The sequence below is a fragment of the Mustela putorius genome, unplaced genomic scaffold (genome assembly GCF_011764305.1).
Source record: "Mustela putorius furo isolate JIRA1106 unplaced genomic scaffold, ASM1176430v1.1 tig00003969_pilon_pilon_pilon, whole genome shotgun sequence".
NCBI classification, from domain to species: Eukaryota; Metazoa; Chordata; class Mammalia; order Carnivora; family Mustelidae; genus Mustela; species Mustela putorius.
Genome location: NW_025422112.1, coordinates 537,866 through 559,293, shown reverse-complemented (window position 1 = coordinate 559,293; position 21,428 = coordinate 537,866). Strand labels below are relative to the sequence as shown.

The following is a 21,428-nucleotide window of genomic DNA, read 5'->3' as shown; positions in this document are numbered from 1 at the left end:
TTCTTACTAAGATGTTCTTTCTCAAGCTTCTGTATATTAATATTGTGAGGATGGGTGAAGCAAGAAATTTAATCCCTGCTCTAATTTTGTTGGTTTGGATTAGCTCTTAATAAAAACTACAGCTTAGGTTTATTGAGTGCTTTCCATCTGCCCAACACTGTGCTAAGCAGATATTAAATTCATTTAATCCAAGCAGCAGTCCTATGAGGTGTGTAACGTTATCATTCCCATTTTACAGGAGAGAAAAATGTACCCAGGAGATTAAGTAATTTGGTACAAAATCACCCACCTATGTGTGTGTGTGATTCTATGTTTAGACATTACCTTTTACCTTTTAGAGGAGCTCTGACATTTCTTTGAAAATATCTCCTTGTCTATTCTGTTAATATTTTTTTCCAAATCAACATTTAGACTTGGAAAAGTGCAATAAATGCTTGTTCTAAAAGCAAGAACATCAGGCAGTGATATAGCAAAGTCACATGAACTTTTTTGTATGAAAGGGAAATAAATGATTAGATGGAGCCAGTAATAAGTACAAGAAGACTATATAAGGAGAAAAAGACACATCCAATTAATTACATACTGAGAAATGTGGGAAAGGAGGTCTGAGACAGTTCAAATATGACTCAAGAAAAGTTACTGGAATGTGGCTTTAAGAAATAATAATACAAAAATGGCATTACTTCATGCCCCTGGTGCAGCCTGTTCACAAGGCTTTGGGTGAGGTGACGGCTTATTGCAAACGTTGGCTGGCACAAGGTTTTTTTTCTCTCCTTAAAACTTTGGCTGCAGTAATTGACAACTTGCTACCAGGAGAAAGAAATTTCTATGAAAAGAAAATGGCTTGAATATGCTTTTAGAGAATCTGCTTTTTTAGTAGCTCTAATTTCATTTTAAGTCTCATAAACCACAAACCTAATCTAATTACCGGTGGTTGGAAAGTATTCATTTCTTGCATGTTACACCACTAAGATCTATGTTTGGTGACTTGTGGGTCTTTAGTGTGAACTCCAGGTTCATCTTTCTTGCGACTTGCAGACATTTTCGAAGTCTTATCTCCTATCTGTAGGTGGCAGTAAGTTATTACTATTTTTGTTACTCTGCCCGGTGGAAGAAGATTAAATTCAGTTTAGAGAAACAGAATATAAAGAGAATTATTGTTCTACCTATGGACCAATATAAAGAACAATAACTCAGTTCTTTTTTTTAATAGAAGTTTGATTCCCTCCCTCTTTTTAATTTGAGGTAAAATTGAAACTCTTGTGTATTCTCAGTAGACTCTCCTCTAGCTAGGATGAACTTATGTTCACATCAGGCTAAACAAACCTAGAACAAGAGAGTAAAAGGTTTTGTGTAAATCAGCAGCTCAAGAAACCCACTGTTTCTTAAAGTGATGTGTCTAAGCAAGATGAGTTCAGATTTTACAGCCTGCTGTTGTATTTATATTAAGCAATGGCATTTTGCTTTCAACTGTATGCACATAGAACATCAAATAATTATTCTTCAAATTCCACAATAAAAAAGATTTCTTTCCAAATGACTCATTGATTTCCATCCTTGGTGTTAAAAAGAAACAAAAAAACAACCACACACACAAAAGGCAAAGAGACTGTTGAACGGCAGTTCTTTTCCACATTGTCTTCTGCCCGGTGGTTGTTCATATGCAAAGCATGCTTCCTTACAGATGGAATCCACCAGTCTTTGCCATTAAGGGAAACACAGCAGGACCCAGAGAGGATTTGTTGAAGCTGAAAACCGACTTTATAATTTAGCTCCGAGTCTTGAAGCAGCATAAGTCACATTATAAATCAGAACACCGGATCCACAAATGTAAGGCGAACAGAGTGAAACATGAATCCCACCCCCCCGCGGCCCCCCCACCCCTGCCTGCAGACTTCTCCTCTTGTTAGGACAATTAAAACAACAACCAGCTCCTTTATTGTTCACAATTTAGCAGTTAGTCAAGTAAACTGACATTTTCAGGCTACAGTAGACAGAACCACAGAAAAAAGAAAACAGCCAATAAGGTGAGGCAATTGCTGTCATATTATGCCAACGGAGACTGCCAGGTTTCTAAAATAAAAACAATCTTTCCACCATGGTGAAGACATCGTGCTTTTGCTTTGCTGAGCCTCACGGACCTTCCTAATGGAGAAAGCCAGTTTATACTCCTCTTACCTGTTTTTGGTTCCACTTAAAAGATTTGACTGAGGCCAGAAATCATGTTGGCTTTTTTTTTTTTTTTTTAATGGCTTCAGGGTATATACTTAACTTCACCTTGCCTGTGAGAGCAGAATGCTTTTGGTCTAACAAGAGCCTTTCTACTCTTGTATTTACTATGTAGAGTACGATTCTTACTTTGTATATGTTAGCCTACTATCCATAAGCTAATTCCATGGTTTTCCACTTTTTATTGTAGCAGCTGACAGCCGAAAAGATAGTATGATGCCTTTATGTTAAAATGTAGGATTTTCTGCCCCCGTTTTCCCAAACTAATAGGTAACATTTATATACTGTTGTGATTCGTATGTTTAAGTGGTTGTTTTCAATTTTAACAGACTGGTTTAAAAATTCAAAATGCATTTTATTTTTGATAAGCAAGAAAGGTTAACCCTTTAATGAGTACTCAGCTACCAAACGGTCCTCTTTTTTTTAAGAGACAACTGGTAACATAACAGGTCTCCTGGGCAATGTATCCCAACTCACTTGTGAGTAAGGACCTTTATTCATTCTAACTGTAACTACCGCATAAATCATTTTCTTGTGGAGATGAAAGTGGTGGCTGTAGGTTGGATTGATTGACCTGACTTCAATAAAAGAAAAGAAAAAAACGGACAGCTTCATGGTTTAGCTTTTGGACCTGCCTTGGTGTTTGTCAGATCTGGAGGAATAGCTGGAATTTTCCCTTCATTGCCAGTAGCTACAAAGGAGTAGTTCAGACCCAGATGACAGAGGCTGTAACAGAAAATATCATGTGTACCATGTGGACAGGATCATGCGGATTTAGCAAAACATTATGAAAAGGACATGTGATATAGGATTCAATCACTAGGGCTAAAATCCCAGTTAAGTTACTTAGGCCCCTTATTGTGTGAACTTGAACAGCTGTTTAAGCTCTCTGAACTTCAGTTTTCTTATTTTGTAAAACAAAATTAGTGTAATGCCTACACTAAAAATGTACATCAACTAATGAGAGATAAAATGTTCGGTGCCATTCACAAAACACAGTAAAGCACTTAAAAGAGGTAGCTGCCCCCCAAAACAGCAATAGCAGTAAGAGTCATTTCAGTGGAACATACCATAGGTTCAGTAGAGGGTGATGGTGTAGAGAAGTGCCCAGGGAGCCGGCCTGAGGTTTAAACATACCTCCGCCACTGGTGTGACCTTGGTTATATTGTTTAACTTCTTTGTGCCTGAATTTTGCCATTTACACAGTGGAGAGAACCAGAGCATGAACCTTTTGGCATTACCTGGAGGACTAACTGAGGTGATATGTACAGAATAATCAGGACAGTGTAAGTAATGAATGATGTCAGCTATTTTTCTTACTACCTCCCCCTCCCAGGAGGTTGACAGAGAAGAGTACAGAGGTAGTCCATGTGGTTAAAGGACAACAGGATGTATTTTAAAAACTCTAGCCACAAAGTAGGATTTCCCTGGAAGGGAGGGAGAGGTGGGCAGTGACCTAATAACATTGGCAACGTTCCCTAATGATCACGCAAGTTTGACGTGTTATGAATAGCTGCCTCAACAGCATGATTGTGAGTCTGACACAAGTGATTATTATTATTTTTTAAAGATTTTATTTATTTATTTGACAGAGAGAGAGAGAGAGATCACAAGTAGGCAGAGAAGCAGGCAGAGGGAGAGGGGGAAGCAGGCTCCCTGCTGAGCAGACAGCCCGATGCGGGGCTCGATCCCAGGACCCTGAGATCATGACCTGAGCCGAAGGCAGAGGCTTAACCCACTGAGCCACCCAGGCGCCCCACAAGTGATTATTAAGCAGGACTGGGGAATTTTTTTTTTGGACTTTTGATCAACTCAACGTGTTTTGGTTGGTTCTGAAGCTCACTATTTAAATAAATCTGTGAATATTTTGGAAACATGGGCAGTCTATAATTAATCCCCATGGGCTGTACAGAAACTGCTTGTTTAAATCAAAAAGAGCCTTTACATTCGCTCTTTTTCCACATCTTGCACTTATATAATAAAATGTTCTCGCATTTGGATGGTTCTTTGCAGTTTAAAGCATTTCCACACACGTAGTTTTATTTCAGCCCCTTATAGTTCTGGGGAGTTGGCCCAGTGGACATTAATATTTTCTTTATCTCATGGGCAAGAAACTCAGGATTTGGGAGATGAAGGGACCTACCCCTACGTGAAGGGACCCACGTAGTTTTAAGCAACAGAGTAAGTTAAAAAATTACTCAGCAGTGTTTGATAAGGTTGACTTTGCAGCTTAGTTTTAGGTTATATAAAAGTGTGCTGTCATAAGTGCCATTAGAATTACTGTCACATTATGACTTCAAAATTCTGCTTTCACTAATTATAATACAAGAAACTTTTCTAACATGGAGATGTGTTTGCCTTCTATACTTATCTTCTACATTTATATCTGCTCTTTGAGACTATTTCAGCTTGACATTTCTCTGCTTTTTCTAGGAATATTCTCTGAAAAAGACTCAGAAATATCTGAAAAATATTATGGATGCAAAGTTTAGAAAAGAGCGTTAGTTTAAAATAAAGATGTAGTAGCTCATACCGCATTCAAGGACAAATAAAATTCTTTATTTTTGCAGTCTTGCTTATGGCTTATTTGCCCATATCTGAGAAACAACAAAAGAATCACAGCTGGATTTCCAGATGCTTCTAATAGAGGAAAAATGCAGAGGTACGTGTGTAAGCATTCTTTTTTTCTTATTCTAAAAGATGAACTAAAAAATAAGAGCACCTATGGAATTGAGATTGGAGCAGGAAAAGCAAGTGTGGGAAGATGGATAACCTTTGATGTCAAGTTGATTTCTCATACCTATGTGGTCCAATTTTAGTTTGAATATTAGCTATGAGATCTGCAGTCCCCTGTTCTACAAGGCTAGAAAGGTGAAGGCAGAATATTTCAGAGGTTTCTCAAAACTCTAATAAAAATCTCTCCTGCCAGATGACCCCTGATAAACTTCAGTCTTCCTTTTCAGTAAAAAACTCCCCAAGACAAGCTCAGAAAGGATGATGTTCACCACGATTAAGTCTCCAGTCAGCCATGTGAGGCAGGTGAGAAATTTCATTGGATTTTTTCCTTACTTGGCAGTTTTAGATGTAATGCAAATCAAACAGGAGAACTTGGTAGGAATATGTGAAAACTAGGTCTATACCACATTAAATGTGCTTTTGGTTGTATAAAAGTAGTATGTAATTGCTATCTAATAATGCAATATATTAAAATTGAGCTTAATGTGAGTGTATACGGACTTAAGTTCATATATTCCACTTCTACTTCTGTTTATGTTGTACTTAGGCTTGTGGTTTCATAGTGACATTTTTTAGTAGTGTATCAATATGTAGAGTTCTTAATACCAGCCCTTATACATTATGTTGTGGTATCCTCATTCCCCTTCAACTTCTTGAGCATAAGGTTTATGACTTACTCACTGCACTATTTTTATGCCTCACAAAATGACTAGCATATAGCAGGTGCTCTCTATATATGCTTGTTGAACTGACCTGGAGAGGAATATTTCCCTGTTTGAGAACAATTTCATAATATAAAATCCATGAAAATCTTAGAAAAACAAATTTAAGGTATTTCTGGCTTGGCTTTTATGAGTTTGGGTTTTAGAGGCAAGCATGAGGATTTTCTTGGTTTATTTCATTTCTAGTGCACAGTTCTGGGCAAAAAGAATATCCTTATGGGCTTCTGTGTTAACTAATAGAGACCGATAAATACTTTGCATATTCCCTGTAATGGATTCCCTGTAAAGGATTATTATGGATCCTTAAATAATCTCATGCAGAGTTATTGGGATTTATTTTGTTCTCTGAGGATATATCATTTTGATAAAAATAAAACAAAGATGTGAGGATCAATGATAAATGGAAAACTTTGTCTTTCACACCTTTTTTGGGTTAGTATCTCTGCAGTGGTCATTCCAAGTGTGTGAAGCTTGGATACCAAGCAGTGTGTCTTTGAGAGCCCTTACTCTTCACCCCCACAGTGCCAGCTACATAATTTGTGGGACCCAGGTCAAGATGAAGATGTAGAGTCCCTACTTCAAAGAGTGGAAAAAAGCTTCTTACTCTCTGTAGCAGTCTCTCTCAAGCTGTTATTTTTCTTTACTTGCCAGTTAATGCTGCACTTCCTCAGGCACGAGGCTACTCACAGGGTGAATGCAGGCCTATGCAGGCCTCCAGGACCATGACCTATGGTTAGCACATGGGCATGTCATGTACCAGACCCCAACTCTTCCTGTGCCCATGCCCAGGCCCCTATCGGGGCAGGTTTGAGAAAGCAGGTGACTGAGAACTTTTCCTGGAGTTATGGATAGTGGGACTCCAGGACTCCAAGGCCATGGCACAAGCCCCGTTGTTTCATCTCACTTCACTAATAAGAGCCAAAATCAAAGATAATTTATTAAGAATTTTGATACGGTGGCACCAGACCATTAACCCTCTACTGAAGGCCCTTTATGAACAGGATTCCCTGTGTAACTGCAAGGCCTCATACCCAAGGAGCTGGCTGTGGTCCCCAGGACAGCTAGTTTATGGGATGATGAAGAACATTGCTGCTGGAGAAGTGACAAGAGGATTGACACTGCCTTTCTTATTCTCCATTGTGACTGTTTCCTCACTTGGTCTTCACTTTAATTTGCTTTCTTTTATAGAAAAATAATGAAGGATAGGAAAGTAGACAAGCAATTTTAATAAAGTATAATTTATACCAGTGAAATTATGCATGCCAATAGATTATAAATGCATGTCAAGGTTTTATTTAACTCGGTCATTAATGAGACAATCAGTAAGACATCAAAACTAATTTGAAGAATATTTGAGAAGGAATATTAAGATTGCTCAATTAGATGTAAAACTAGTCAATGTCCAATAGGGCAATAAACTGCAACATTTAGGGTACTCTTCCATTAGAAAGAAATTATTCTTCCCTCCATTTGACAAAAATCTACAAGTTAACCTCTCCCTCTATAAAGCTGTAAAACAGATCAGACAATAGAAAGTAAAGCCCAACTCTGGAGAACTGCACTCTGGGTACACCCAAGTAAGCTCTTATGCCAGTTTCAGGTTACTGATGATTTATCTGTCAATGTTATTTGTCTCAGATTAGCATTCTCTGAATTTTTACTTCATCTGGCCATAATATTAAAAGATTTTCTCAGTTGTCTTCTATATGCACAGAAATAGTTGTTTAATATACACAATGGTAGAGTATAAAATAAGAAAGTATTTCTTAATATATTTAAATCAGCATGCATTTAGAGTTCCCTTAATACTTAAATTAGATGATATACTTCTAGACTACAAGCAATAGCATTGGAAAGGCCTTTACATGCTTAGATATTTAGAATTAGAAAGGTCTGGGTGATCTTTAGTCAAATGAGAAAAAAAACAAACCAACTCCGAAAGGATGTGTACCCACATTACACAGAAGAGCAGATAAGAGAGTTGAACCTAGATTATTGTTCTGGTTCATGGGGAAGTCCCCAGTGGCTCAGAGCAGTCCCATCTCCTTTGGAGACCAAGGTTCCATTCATGTCTACTTCCTTGAATAAGGTGTATGGTAGTTCATTCTCTGTTCAAAGGAAATTTCAAGTGTCAAGGACTGCCAAATGTGACAGTGGGTGGTTCATGTTCAAGGTCAGCTAGGCAGCAAGTCCCCTTCATTCTGTCCTGGTCCTAAGACAAAGGTCCTTTTCTTTCCACTTCCACTAATCCCTATTCTTTTGATTCTTCCTTTCTACTCTCTCTTCCTCAACCCAGCCTTCTCTCCTTGGGAGCAGAAACTGCCACTCTCTGATCGTGAGTATAAATATTGTGACTCACATTTAGGACTAGAACAGGTTTGAGGCTTTAACTTCTATTTCTGTCTAGATGGGTAGATTGAGGAAGGAAAAAAAAAAAATCCTAGAGAGGAAACTAGTCTGGTAAGTATTCAGGTATAAATTTACCTCATAGTTCTAATGCCCACATAATTTCCTACCTCAACACAACTCCAATATTTAGGCATGATTTTCTGTCAGTTCTATAAAACTTGATCTGTATTTGTCATAAGTCCTATTAATCTAGGACTGAAAAGAGAGCAATGAATAACTTGAAGCTTATGGCAATTTATCAGGTGTGAAGAAAGGATTCTCATTATTAAAGCACACTAAACTCAGCATATATTCCCAGTTGTTGTACATTCTTATATTTTGGAAATCTTTGAAAAGCAAAAAAAAAAAAAACTGCACTCACTGGACCTTGTTTGTCTCATCTGGCACAGCGTTTCCTCAGACTACTTCTGAGAAAGAAAATGTTCAGTGTGATGTTAATAGCTATTCCTGGAAAAATATTATTTGGTTGAATTAAGTTCAGAAACTTCTATTAGGTAAAGTTAAGTGGGTTATTTTCTACAGGAATTCCTTAGCATGTTGAAATGCACTGTGAAACTCTAAGAGGGAATGGACATGTGACATTTTATGAATTTGTCTTAGAAAAATTTGCCCCTCCTCAGCTTTTTTCCTGAGGAATACTTATTAGTGGATCTTGAAAAATAGTTTTTAAAGTTCAGTCTAGTTTAATCCCTTTTTACCGAAATGATGAAAGTGAAGTCTAGAAATGGTTAGTGGCATATTTAAGAGTAAGGAGAAGAAGGCACAGAGACCTCTTATCTGTTAGATTGGTCCAAAGCGATGAAACTATAATTTTTTTTTTAGAGATTTTATTCATTTATTTATTTTAGAGAGAGAAAGAGAGAGAGCATGCGAGCAGGGGGAAGGAGCAGAGGGGGAAAGACAGGGAGGGGGAAAAAAACTCAAGCCGACCCCACACTCAGCGTGGAGCCCACATGGAGCTTAATCCCACAACCTTGAGGTCATGACCCGAGTAGAAACCATGAGTCTGACGTGTAAAAAAACTGAGCCACCCAGGAGACCCAAAACTATAATTTTTAGAGATAGCCTAGTCCTTGAGTATAATTCCCTTAAGTATAGTTCAGAGAACTGCTGAAAATAGTTACCAAATCACTAACTTTGGACAACTAACTTTTTTAATGTGATGGAGCAAATAGTTGATTTATATTGCAAAGCTTAGGACAGAAAGCACTTACTTAAAGTCTAGAAGAGTATGATTTATCCTGTCTCTATTATCAGTGTTGACCTGAACAAATATCTTAACCCTCTTATACTTCATTTTCCCATTTGTGAAGCTGAAATCTAAAACTATGTTCCAAAGATATTTTAAGTATTAACATCATTTTGAGATAAAATTATCTCAGAGCAATACCACTATCCCATTTTCCAAAACAAAGGCAATACTTGATAATTGTTAGGTCAGTGACAATCAGCAGTGTTTACTTAGAAAATACTTGCTTGAAGTCACAATTGCATTTTGATGTCAATAAACAATAACCAAATTTATTTTCTAGTGTTTTTCCATCTAGTCTTGATACTCTTACATCTTTAGCAAGTTTTAACTTTTGGCTCCAAATCACTTGATATTTAGGAGGGCAGGGGGAACAATTATTACTTCATTTTCTTAGTATAAAAGGTTAAGCAATTTTCCCAAGACACATAGTATGCCAGCAAATGGGCTAGGAACAAAAGGTAAGGCATAAGAATTTTGTCTACTGCTGAACCAAAAATATTGGTTTGTTTACTTACTAAATTAATTATTTAAACTCCTTGTTTTACATTTTGCAAACCTAAGCCAAGGGATTCTAGATATCTCACATTTTATTTCAGCTTTCATTTTGGCTTGTTTTCATTTTGTCTGTCAAGATTTTCACACAATTTTAACAGTTACATATCTAACTACATGTAAAAATCATAATGATTAGGACAATTTACCAATTGTGTGTGTGTGTGTGTGTGTGTACAAAATGAAATCTGTAAGTGGTGAGCCATGTAGATTCAAAACAATAATACTTATTTCTAGTTAGAAAACAAACTGATTTTAGTATATAATTCCCTCCTAAAAACCCATTAATGAATAGTTTTTGCAAGGAAAACATACTAGCATCTCCTATTTTGCTTGTTTGTTCTTTGAAGTAGAGGAGAAAAAAAACTGTTAGTATTCTATAAGAAAAGGAAAGGAAAGATAGTTTTCAGATGGGATTTAAGCCAGAGAGGTCTCTTATGCCCAGGAAGATCAATCAGGGTAAATGAGTTCTCCATGTATTATTACCTAAGGGTAGAGAAAATTGAAGATGAGATTTTTTTCCCCCTACTTGTTTGACCTTGCTGCATAAATATGATGTAAAAAATATGTGTGGAATTTGATACTGGGCTTTTCTATTAGTCAAACCTTGAAACATTTAACTCTTTGAGAGTTTTCAAATTTGGTGTAAATGACACAATTTCTTCCACATTTAATCTTGTTTATTCTCATTTAAATATAATTGTATTTGCAATCACGACTTTAATGAAACTCTGATTTGTAGAGGACCTAAATGCTTTCTGCCCTGTAAAAACAAATGCTCAACCCTTGTTGCTGCATTCAAGGATGGCAGTAATAAAAGTGGTTAGAAAATCAATTTAAACTGCATTTGTACTTTACCAAGAACCCTGTGACACTTACATTGGTAAGAGTTATGCTTTCCAAATATGTGATCCACTTTTATAAGCAACTAAAACCCCTGCAGCTTCAGTCACACTCTCCAAGCAAGAATAAATGACCCCACATCAATCCATTTTCACAATACCTGACACTTGTAGAATGGGGGAAAGAAATGAGATAAAAAAGATAAACAATAGGCTGTGAAATCTAGGCTGTTTTAAACTAAGACTGCACTTTGTATGCATAAACGAAAAAAAAACCACTACATTTTATTCTGTAGCCCTTAATGTTTTACAAACCTGAGATTACCATAAGCAAAAGAGTATGTAGAAAAAAGATTCCATGGCTTATTAGTCTTTGTAAATCCCATGCAGCACACTGCTTAACATAAAAGGTGTTCTCCACAAATGCTTGTGGTGTGAAAGAAGGGATGGATGGATGGTCTTAAAGACACACAAATCTCATTTAACCAAACAGACTTGGATTAAAATAACTTCTAACATGGATATTGCAGGAGAAAAAACTAAAAAGTTACCAAAATATTTTGTTGTGATGCATACATTTTGTCTAAGTAATATGGAACACTAAAACGTGCCTGTATTTTTCTTTTTTCCTCCTAATAATGGCACTGGTATATTTGCTTTTCACAACATGGGAGACTTTAATGGGCCTATTTTTCTGAGTACTTTTTTGCTTATGATTACCTCCAGCCTGTTAAACATTAAGGAAAGCAGAGGGATATAACTGAGTATCTGGGACTTCCATCTCCTGGTAATGCAGAAGGTGACTGGTATTCAGACAAAGTTCAAAGCTTAGAAAGAAGACAAAGGGACAACAGCAAGTTCTATTAATATCCTTCTAGCGTATTATTTAACAGGTCTGTTTAAAGATTATGTAATCCTCTGGAAGAATGCACTTTTCTTTGGCTCACTATTTACTAATGATTAGGCCCAGACTCTGAAATTACATACTAACTTGTAGATTTTTGTCTGCTGGAGAAGCAAATGAGTATAAAATGGTAGAAAAGAAAACCACAAAAATTACATTTTATTCCCTTGTAGGGTGCTAACCAGTTTCGTCTCAAATCTAGTAATCTTATTTTGGCATTCATTTAGTGATTATATGTTCTCAGTCTCTTGAATTCTCTTTGAACCAGCTTTAACCATCGTGCTCATTCCTTCATTAATGAAATAAATAAATAAATTTGTCATGTGTTCATTGTGTACTTTTGTGAAAGTCAGGTTTATAACTCTTTGAAAACTGACTTTTGGCATTGGCCTTGAGTTTCTTTCCAGGACCCTGCCAAAGAAGATTGCTTTTTGGGCAGAGGTGAGTCAAGATTTTGTAGGGCCCACAGCTTATATGACTTTTGGTCCTTTATAACAAAAAAGGGTTTAAAAGCACAGACAGAATTGTGCATAAAATTGAATATTTATTTACAATGAGAAAAGAAATCTTGGTGAATTACAAGTAAGCTTAGAGATTTAGGCCTCTTTCTCTGAAATCTCTTCAGGTTCTTCACAGGAAATGCTTACATGGAAATGACTTTTGACTACCAACATAGTTTGCCCTCTGAAAGAGAACTATAACAATCTACTGCAATTTCTAGCAACTCCCAGGTCTCAGAAGGACATGTGTAAGGTGGGGGCCTCTTAAGCTTCATTAGCTCCAGAGTAAACCAGCTCTGTTACTGGGTAAGGAGACACCAGCAGGTAAGGAGTTGTGAAGTAGAAGGCTGGGAGAAGCAAGTCAGATAACTTTTCCTCCCTCAGGCAACTGGGGCCATGGTGTGGCCCCTTGTGCAGGGCTTGGTGAAGACTGACATGTGTATGTATCAAGAGATCTAGCATGGAGCTTCTGTTGCAGGGAGAATATGCAAAACCAAAATGGTACCAGTTAAGAAGAAAACCTTTGAATCTTGTTCAATAAAATCCCTCTGCCCTAAGACAGCCCCAAATCTGGAGAAACTAGAAGCAAAAGATAGAAAGAAAAGCATCAGGAAGAATATATCTTTCTCCATTCAGTTCATGAACTGGAGGACTATCCAACTGGGAAGGGCCTGGAACCACCAAAGTAGGTATAAAGTGGAAGTTTAAACTAAAGTAGGCTGAGCCATGCTTTTAATATGTCAATATGAATAGCAGGTTCTGGAACCTGCATGATATTCCATTAAGAGAAAGTAAAGAGAGATCCTACAGATGTTTGATGTCAGTGACAAAAGAAAATTGAAACTTTTTATATTTGCCCCTATAAAGTTTAAACTGCTTTTAATGAAAGGATATACAGGTAAATATCTTAAATGCTCAATTAACTAAAACAATGAGAGAAATGGGGAAAACCACATACAATTTTAAATTTTTATCTGAAACCTGGTTGGATATTTTCTTTTTCACCCTTATTTCTAGCAATAGGGGCTACCTCCAATTGAGATGTTTGGATGTTCGTAGCAAGCTAATCTAACCAAATACAAATTAGTACATGAAACAGAGATCCTGAGTACAATTTCAAGAATGTTGACTGCAGACGGAAAGTGTAGCAACTAAAATGAAGGATTAAATGTTTGAAGATGTTATTAGTCTAAATGTGTGGTTAGAAATTGATCTGAACTAGGCTCTTTTTTCCCCTTGATATTCAAAAGATGAGGGTACACTGCTGAGCTAGATTAGGGGTAATCTGGCCTGGATATAGAGTTATAACTAAAAGATCTCAGCAGGTGATGCCTAGCTACATGCCACTATGAAATGACAATGAAGACAAGCAAACATTTTATGGGGGCGTTGCCACTCATTACAGAACAAATGGAAAAGCTAAGACACCATACACTAATCTTTTATACTCTAATGGTTGTTACGGTCGCAATTTCAAATTCAATTTACAGCTCCTACCTCATTTTGAAGTGCTAAATGATTTGAAAACTACCTCAGAAATCTCAAAAACTTCTTTTTATCAGACAATGTCAAAAAAGATGTCTATGAAATGAGAAAACATGGATTGAAAGAAAAGAATGAAAGAAATAAACTTTTACCTCTATTCACATGGGACAATGAGAACAATGAAAGTTTCCTAATGTTAAGAAATACAAATTTTTTTTTTAGATTATTTGGTGTAGTTAATTTTATGTGTCAACTTGACTGGGTCACAGGATGCTGGTTAAACAATATTTCTGGGTATATCTGTGAGGGTGTTTCTACACCTCATAAAGCTTATGACCCTTTCCAACTTGGGTGGGCATCATCCAATCCTTTGGGGATCTGAATAGAAAACAAGTGGAAGAAAGTCAAATTTGCTCTCTATCTGACTGTTGAGCTGTGACATCAGTCATCTCCTGGCATCAACGCTCCTAGTTCTCAAGCTTTCAGACTCAGACTGGCATCTACATCACTGACTTTCTTGGGTTTCTAGCTAGCAGGTGGACAGATTGTGGATTTCCGAGCCTCTATAACTGCAAGAGTCAATACTTTATAATCCCCCTCTGTCTCTCACGTTCTCTCTCTCCTATCTATTTATCCATCTAAACACTGCTTAACATTGAAAATTAAATTGAGTTGGATTTTCTTGGTCAATGAATTGAATAAAGCTATTTTATCCATCTGCTGTCCTAGAGTCTGCAAACTATGGCCCTTGGGCTAAATCCTGCCAGTCACCTATTTTCGTAAATAAGGTTTTACTGGAATACAGCCATGTCCATTCTTTTACACATTGTCAATGGCTACTTTAGTGTTAAAATAGCAGAGTCAAAAAGCTGTGATGCAACGTCTGAAGTATTTGCTATTTGGACCTTTATAAAAATGTTTGCTGACCCCCACCTATCACATGGAAGGTAGCATTGATTAGTGATGAGTAAAAGCTATGAGAACAATTAGAGGCCCAGAAAGCACATTCATTTACATATGGGGATTATTGACTTTCAGTGCATGATAAAATATATTCATATAGGCTTAACACCTGGTAAAATAAAGACTAAGTCTAAAACTCATGTCACAATAATTATTTACTCTAATGTCAGTGACATACATTCTCAGTGAGATTGTTGTATAGTTTATATTTCCAAACCTGAACTCCTTTTTCATTATTATTTAACCTATTTTAAAACATCTGGCATGGAAAGGAGAAAGTGATTTAAATATTATCTGTTTAATTTGCTAACCTTCCTACGTATGCCCTTTTGGAAACAGCTTGTTCGAAGTCCATAGAGATTTGGATACTCAGAATAACCCTTCTGTACCACTTTTCTAAACTGAATTTCACTACATGCAATTTGGATTTCTCTGAAATGAGCAACCACAGGGGTCTGAAAATTCTAGCACAGATTTATAACAAAATGGAAAAAGGTTGGATACTATCCAGAAACATGTGATGATACTCAGGGCAGAATGACATTTGCTCAGTAAAGCTGTTGAAGTGTTACTCCTCTTAATACTTTTCAACATGAAATCTGTCTTCTTATAGGCAGCTTACCTTCATAGACAATGTGGAGACAGCATTTAATAATGGTAAATTGTATCAACTATGCTACTAAAATTAGTGATGATTTTGTTTATAAATAGCTATAAGTAGGGTTTATTTCATGAACCCTAATGTGTAGCTCTATGGTACTAAATATTTGTTCACTTACCATCCTACTCTTCTTTAGAGTATACTTCTTTAAGGGTTATCTCCTGCTAAACCACTATTATTCTTTACATATTGGAAGAAGTGGGTATGCATTCCCAGGAGACATGGATTAGATTACACGTGTGTGTGTGTGTGTGTGTACTGAAAGTTTTTCTCTCTTATGATTCTTATGTACTTCATTAGGAGGCATATCCTAATCTTTAGATGAAAGTCCCAGGACTAGAACAATTAAACTGTGATGAGAAATTATTTGCATTTTCAAGTAAAGCTACCATGCATACATGTTGTGGCATTAAAAAAATTAGTGTCTTTATATCTTGAGACAGGAAAGCTGAGAGGTAAAAAGCTTACTTCTTGTCTTTGTAATAACGACTCTTTTATTCTGAACACAGATGGTCTATAACTTGGAAACAACAACAACAACAACTTTTAGACCAAAAAAAGAATTCTATCAGGTCACGTTGCCCATTCTTTTTGGATCCACAAAGGCTAAATATTAATATACCTTATTTAAATTGTTCTGCTATTTTGAAAGCTGTCTTGAATCCAATCTCCTCTTCTGGGATAACAGGAGAAGAGAGAAAACCTAAGGGGTGTAGAAGATTGAGCACCTATAGCCATTTTGCTACCACCCGAGGTCTGAGAATGGAGTCAAAGCTAAAGAATCGAAAGAGAGTGTAAGAAATTGGGTCCTAGAATGGCCTTTAAGTCATGAATCGAAAGATGCCTAGAATAGGAATCCACAGACGTCCCACATAATGTGAGCCAATAAATTCTGTTTGGGATGAGTTTCCTAGCATTTGCAAAGGAAGGAATCCTGCTTGATACAGAAATGATCCCCATTTTCTAGCTGAGGTAAATGAGGTTCCAAAAGATTGGCTAACTTGCCAAGTTCACATATTTATTAAGTAACCAAGCCAGGATTCAAAGTCACTTCTTCACTTCAGTTTGCTAAAAGGAGCTGCTGGTGGTGGGCTCAAACCAGATTTTTAATTGACTACAATGTGACAAACATGAAAAAAAAAAAAAAAAAGACACACCAGAAAGACAGGAGTGAAGAAGGATGAGTGAAGGACATTGTAAATGAGGTACAAGGTTTGATGATTTCTGAAGATTCTGAAAATCTGAGTTTTCCCTGGTTGTCCCATCCCAGAGACTCAGCGAGGCAAAAGATTAAGAATGGTTCTTCTTACCAGGTTGGCAATTTATAGGGTCCTAGTTAGAAATCATTATAAGCATAAAATCTGTTTATTGATTTGCTCAAACATCGATATTCCCTATCCATAAGAATAATTTGTATTTCATTTCTAAGAATGGTTAGTTGCTAGTGCCACAAAACCATGGAAAGCAAACCCAGACTCATGATGACCTCAGTTTCAGAAGGCAAATCACCATGAGCTATGCTAATTATTCAGCTTTTTCCCATTAGAATAATCCAAAGTGAGCCCATACACCTTGGGGGTCAAAGTATCTCATCAGTTCCAGCCCTCAACAGGTATTTAATTTTTGAAGTTTCATGTTTTCAAATTCATGCTGACTTTTTGAAAAGATTTTATTTGAGAGAGAGAGAGAGAGAGAGAGAGTGAGTGAGAGAGCACAAGCAGGGGGAGCAGCAGAGGGAGAGGGAGATACAGACTCCTGCTGAGCAGACCCTGGGATCATGATCTGATTTGAAGGCAGATGCTTAACTGACTGAGCCACCTAGGTGCCCCCAATTTTTCATGTTGATTTTACATTCTCCTCCATCATATATATTTGCATATATATTACATTTATATAGTAATATAAATAAATATGTATAAACCAAACAAACAGGAAACCAGGAGAAAAGAAGAGGAGAGTTTAGAAGTCTGCCTGAGTAAGTAGGCTCAGGAGTGAGATCAAGTCAGACAGCACACTGACAGGCCCGAAGTGTGAGAAGGGTTGGAAGAAAATTTGGAAGATCTTGGAGAGATCCATTTTACGATGCAGTAGCATGGCGAAGAAAATAACCTTTGGCTTTAGCCAAAAACACAGATGGGAAGTGAGCTGCAGAAGGCATAAGCTAGTTCAGATCCATTTTGTCCAAGTCAAGATATGGCTCAGTAGTAGAGTTTTTCCAGGTTTCTTGGTTGGAAAACTTTACACTGTTCCATGCATTCCAAGTATGGGTATGTGTCTGCTGAGGACAGGGAGTTGGTCATGGTTCTTTGTGACTTACTTCTTTGGTCTGTGTTCTTCTCTGTGGACTGAAGCTGCTCAAGGCCTCATTGGGAGTCCTCCTTCAGTACATATTCTAGCTCTCCCTATGAGTTGCTGCATGCACTGCTAGAATGCTCTATTATGGTTGGGTAAGGGTGTTTTTAGACAGGACAAGGAAGAGTGAAGATACCATTCTGGTCTGATCATCCTCCCTTTAGTCCTATAGCTATCTGTGCTCTTCTTACGTTAAACTTTTGACCTCCTAGGGGCTGTTCTTATGATCCTCTGAGAAGTCTATTTTTTTTTTAATTTTTTATTTTTTATAAACATATATTTTTATCCCCAGGGGTACAGGTCTGTGAATCGCCAAGTTTACACACTTCACAGCACTCACCATAGCACATTCCCTCCCCAATGTCCATAACCCCACCCCCCTTCTCCCAACCCCCTTCCTCCCAGCAACCCTCAGTTTGTTTTGTGAGATTGAGAGTCACTTATGGTTTGTCTCCCTCCCAATCCCATCTTGTTTCATTTATTCTTCTCCTACCCCCTTCACCACCCATGTTGCATCACCAGAGAGGTCTATTTTTGTTGTCATTTTGGAACTAGCCACCTCTAGTGTTATTATGGTATTGGTGTGCATAAAGAGATGCTGGAAAGGAAATCATGGTTGCCACGTACCAGCATGTCCTGGATACAATAAGGCAAAGAGTTGTTTTGGCAGTTCAGCACTGGCAATCAAGATAGAAATCATGTTGTTCATAGAATGTGAGGAAGTGTTTTATTTGTTGGGTAACAGACAGCAAGTCTCCATTTCACTAACAATAAAAGGCACATACAGATCTGGAAGACCTTAAATAGTGATTGCCAGAATCAGTTGACATTTGAGTGGATTTCCCTGGAGTAGGGTTGAGAGGTTGAAAGACTGAGGAAGGGATAGGGAAGGCCAGAATAATGTATATAACAGAAGACTATATATATATATTTTTTTTTTCTTTTTTTGGGTGGGAAAATTCACTCTAAGGCTTAACAAGTTGATAAAGCTTCCATACTAGAGTGAAAGCTTCTATGTGCAGCATGGTGTCTCAAATGTACATCTTTGTTTCACATACTCCTTAGCCCTTATTTGGTCCTTAGGTGATGTTTGTTGAAATAAATCTAAGAGAATAAACAAATAAGGTATATATCAGCCTAGGAGTATTATATTTATCTTTCTAGAATAATTATCTTTACTTTCATTTTCAAATACATATTAAATAAAAAATAAAACCGGAAGTAATATGAGGTTCTCAAATTTATGAAAATAAGAGCTTTATTTTATTTAACTTGTATTTGGCTTACAGTATCTCAGACAGTTATTGTTATAAAGTAAAACTAACTCTTATTTCTCTGAGTTGGTGATGTGGACACTTATACAGAAAATTTGAGTGTATTTGTTTTCTATTGCATAGCAAAGTTACCACAAAATTAGCAGCTTAAAACAACACACATTTATTATTTTATTGTTTTTGTGAGTCAAGAGTTTGGGTAAGGCTTAACTCATCCTCTGTATAAGTCTCACAAGCTTCAATCACAGTGTTGTTCAGGTTGGGGTCTTATTCAAGTTTCAACAGGGGAAGGACCTACTCCCAAGCTCACTTGGTTGTTGGTAAAATTTAATTTCTAGCAGTTGTAGAACTGAAGGCTTCAGTATTTACTGGCTGTCAGCTAGAGGCCACCCTCAGCTCCTTGCTGGTGGTTGGCTGGAGGCTGTTCCCAGAGCCATGTTACATGGACCTTCCCCAAATTGCTTCGTGCTTTATCAAAGTCAGCAAGAGAAGTCTCCTTGCAAGATGCAGCCAACAATCTTATGTAACCTAATCATGGGAGTGACATCTCATCGCTGTATGGTACTGATTATTCTATTGGTTAAAAGGAAATCACAGATCCTGTCTACACTTAAGAAGAGGGGATGATGAGGACTATGTTAGAGTCTGCTTACCACATATAGAAAGGGAGAAAACATAATTGCTGTCACTTTTATAATTATATCACTGGTAAAGCCTCATTGACAATATTTATTTAGGCTGAAAGGTACAAATATTTCAGACATTAGAAACTCTGTAGGAGAAGCATTTTTCCCGTTTCTATTTCACTTGATTACACAAAAATTCATTTTCCTTCAAGGTTCTGAAGTTTATCTTGTTGGGTAATTTTTGTCTTATTATATCTTTAAAAAAAATTGCCTTTGGTGAGTTCATGATAAAGCAGAATATTTATTAAATAAGGCCTTGGTTTTGATTCCTTTAGAAAAATAACCATGGCCAGGGAAGATATCTTCAGTCAAACTCAAAGTTCACTATTTAAAGTCCTTTAAAACTTCATCTGTTGGGGGCGCCTGTGATTGTTTGGTAAATATATCACCTTGACTTTATCATACCTGTCCATTCCTCTGTTCCTTGTCTTTGCCATTTGGTTCTTTCTCATTTTTCATTTCCTATTCCAGTGATTATTTTCAGAGCCCGTCTCTGCCTCCAATTTCTTATCCTACTCTATTGATAAAATTTTTTTCCTTCCAACACTACGCATATAGAAATTTACTTTTGTGAAGTTATTAACTACTTGATAGCTTGCCCCTTAGAAATGCTGAGGTGAATTAATTAAGATATTTCCTGTGAGTGAGTTTTGGTCAATTTTTCCTTGACTTGAATTTATATAATCTGTATGTGTTTTAGCATCCTCTCTGTCATTATTTGTAGCCCTGAAATAAAGATTTCTCAGAGGACTAAAGAAATTTGGGAATATGTTCTACACTGTCCAAATGAGACTCCCTCAGGGTTGATTAACCTAAGACATTTTAGTGGAGCAGAGAGTAATTTTCATTAAAATCTTCTTCAGCTTATAGGCAAGATGAATCTTTATTTCAAGAAAAATAAGGTATATAGGCTTTTTCCTCCTTGACATAAAGATTGCAAATAAAAAGAAGCTGATGTAAGCATTCTTCTCCATCTTTAATCTCAGAGATCTAAGTAGATCTTTTGTTTTCCGAAGATGAAGCAAAAAAAAGAAAATCACAATAAAAATGAATGCATCAAAACCATTATCAATGAATAAAAATCTGTCATTCATATATCCCCAAAGCAGAGCCCATTAGTAAAATTATGTTTGGATCCATCTGAAATTGCCAAACACGTTATTTGAAATTGCCAAAACCAGGTCCAGTCACCTAGTTATTTTCAGAGGTCAGGTACTTCTTGACATTGAAGTCACAATATATAAATTTCTTTGAACAAACAAACGAGTATTCACCACATGTGTGCGTGACCTAGGTGATGCATATTCAAACTTAGAAATCCATACCTTTCTTTTTTATCACCAGGTGAAAATGCTACTGGTTTCTGTTTAAGTACCTGGAATCATGGAATATAGGGTGGAGAGCAACAGACTAAAACTAACCTGATGCAGGTGCCATTGTTGTGGCATAGATGGTGAGCACACCATGGGAAATGACAGTTCTCAATGTTCTTTCCACGCAGTGCGTCATCAGCGATGAAGAATTCTTTGTTGTTTACTTGAAGCTCTTGAATGCAGCCTTTGAAGCCATAAATGTGACCTGCTTTCTTATGGATCTTAATATTCGCTGGGATATGGCCAAGAAACATTGATTCAAAATGTACCTGTAGGAAAAACAACACCAAGAAAACATCTTATAAGGTATGGGCAGATTATATGACAAAGACCTAGAATGCTCTGTTCTATAATGCATGTTTTAATGTACTTTTCTGTGTAAAACAGGTTGTAATTGTTGCTTACTTTTGTCATCTCTACTAGGTAGTAGGATGTTACTTTTGAAAAGGGCCCTTATTTTACATTTCTTTTATATCTCTCACAATATC

The 21,428-nt window shown here is 36.8% G+C and overlaps 1 protein-coding gene across 2 annotated transcripts in view; it reads right to left on the bottom strand.

Moving 5' to 3' along the window:
- Positions 1–18,329: 18,329 nt before the first annotated feature.
- Positions 18,330–21,428, bottom strand: part of EYS (eyes shut homolog) — a 264,828-nt gene continuing 261,729 nt past the window's right edge. Inside the window, exons 5-6 of one of the 2 annotated variants that reach the window (XM_045070410.1) lie at positions 20,989–21,209; positions 18,330–18,711 (exon numbers count right to left, since the gene is read on the bottom strand). In XM_045070410.1, the coding sequence (XP_044926345.1) occupies positions 18,687–18,711; positions 20,989–21,209 (246 nt within the window). In that variant the 3' untranslated portion in view covers positions 18,330–18,686. Of the gene's footprint in view, positions 18,712–20,988; positions 21,210–21,428 lie in introns of those variants that run through there. The other variant, XM_045070411.1, reaches the window with a different exon arrangement.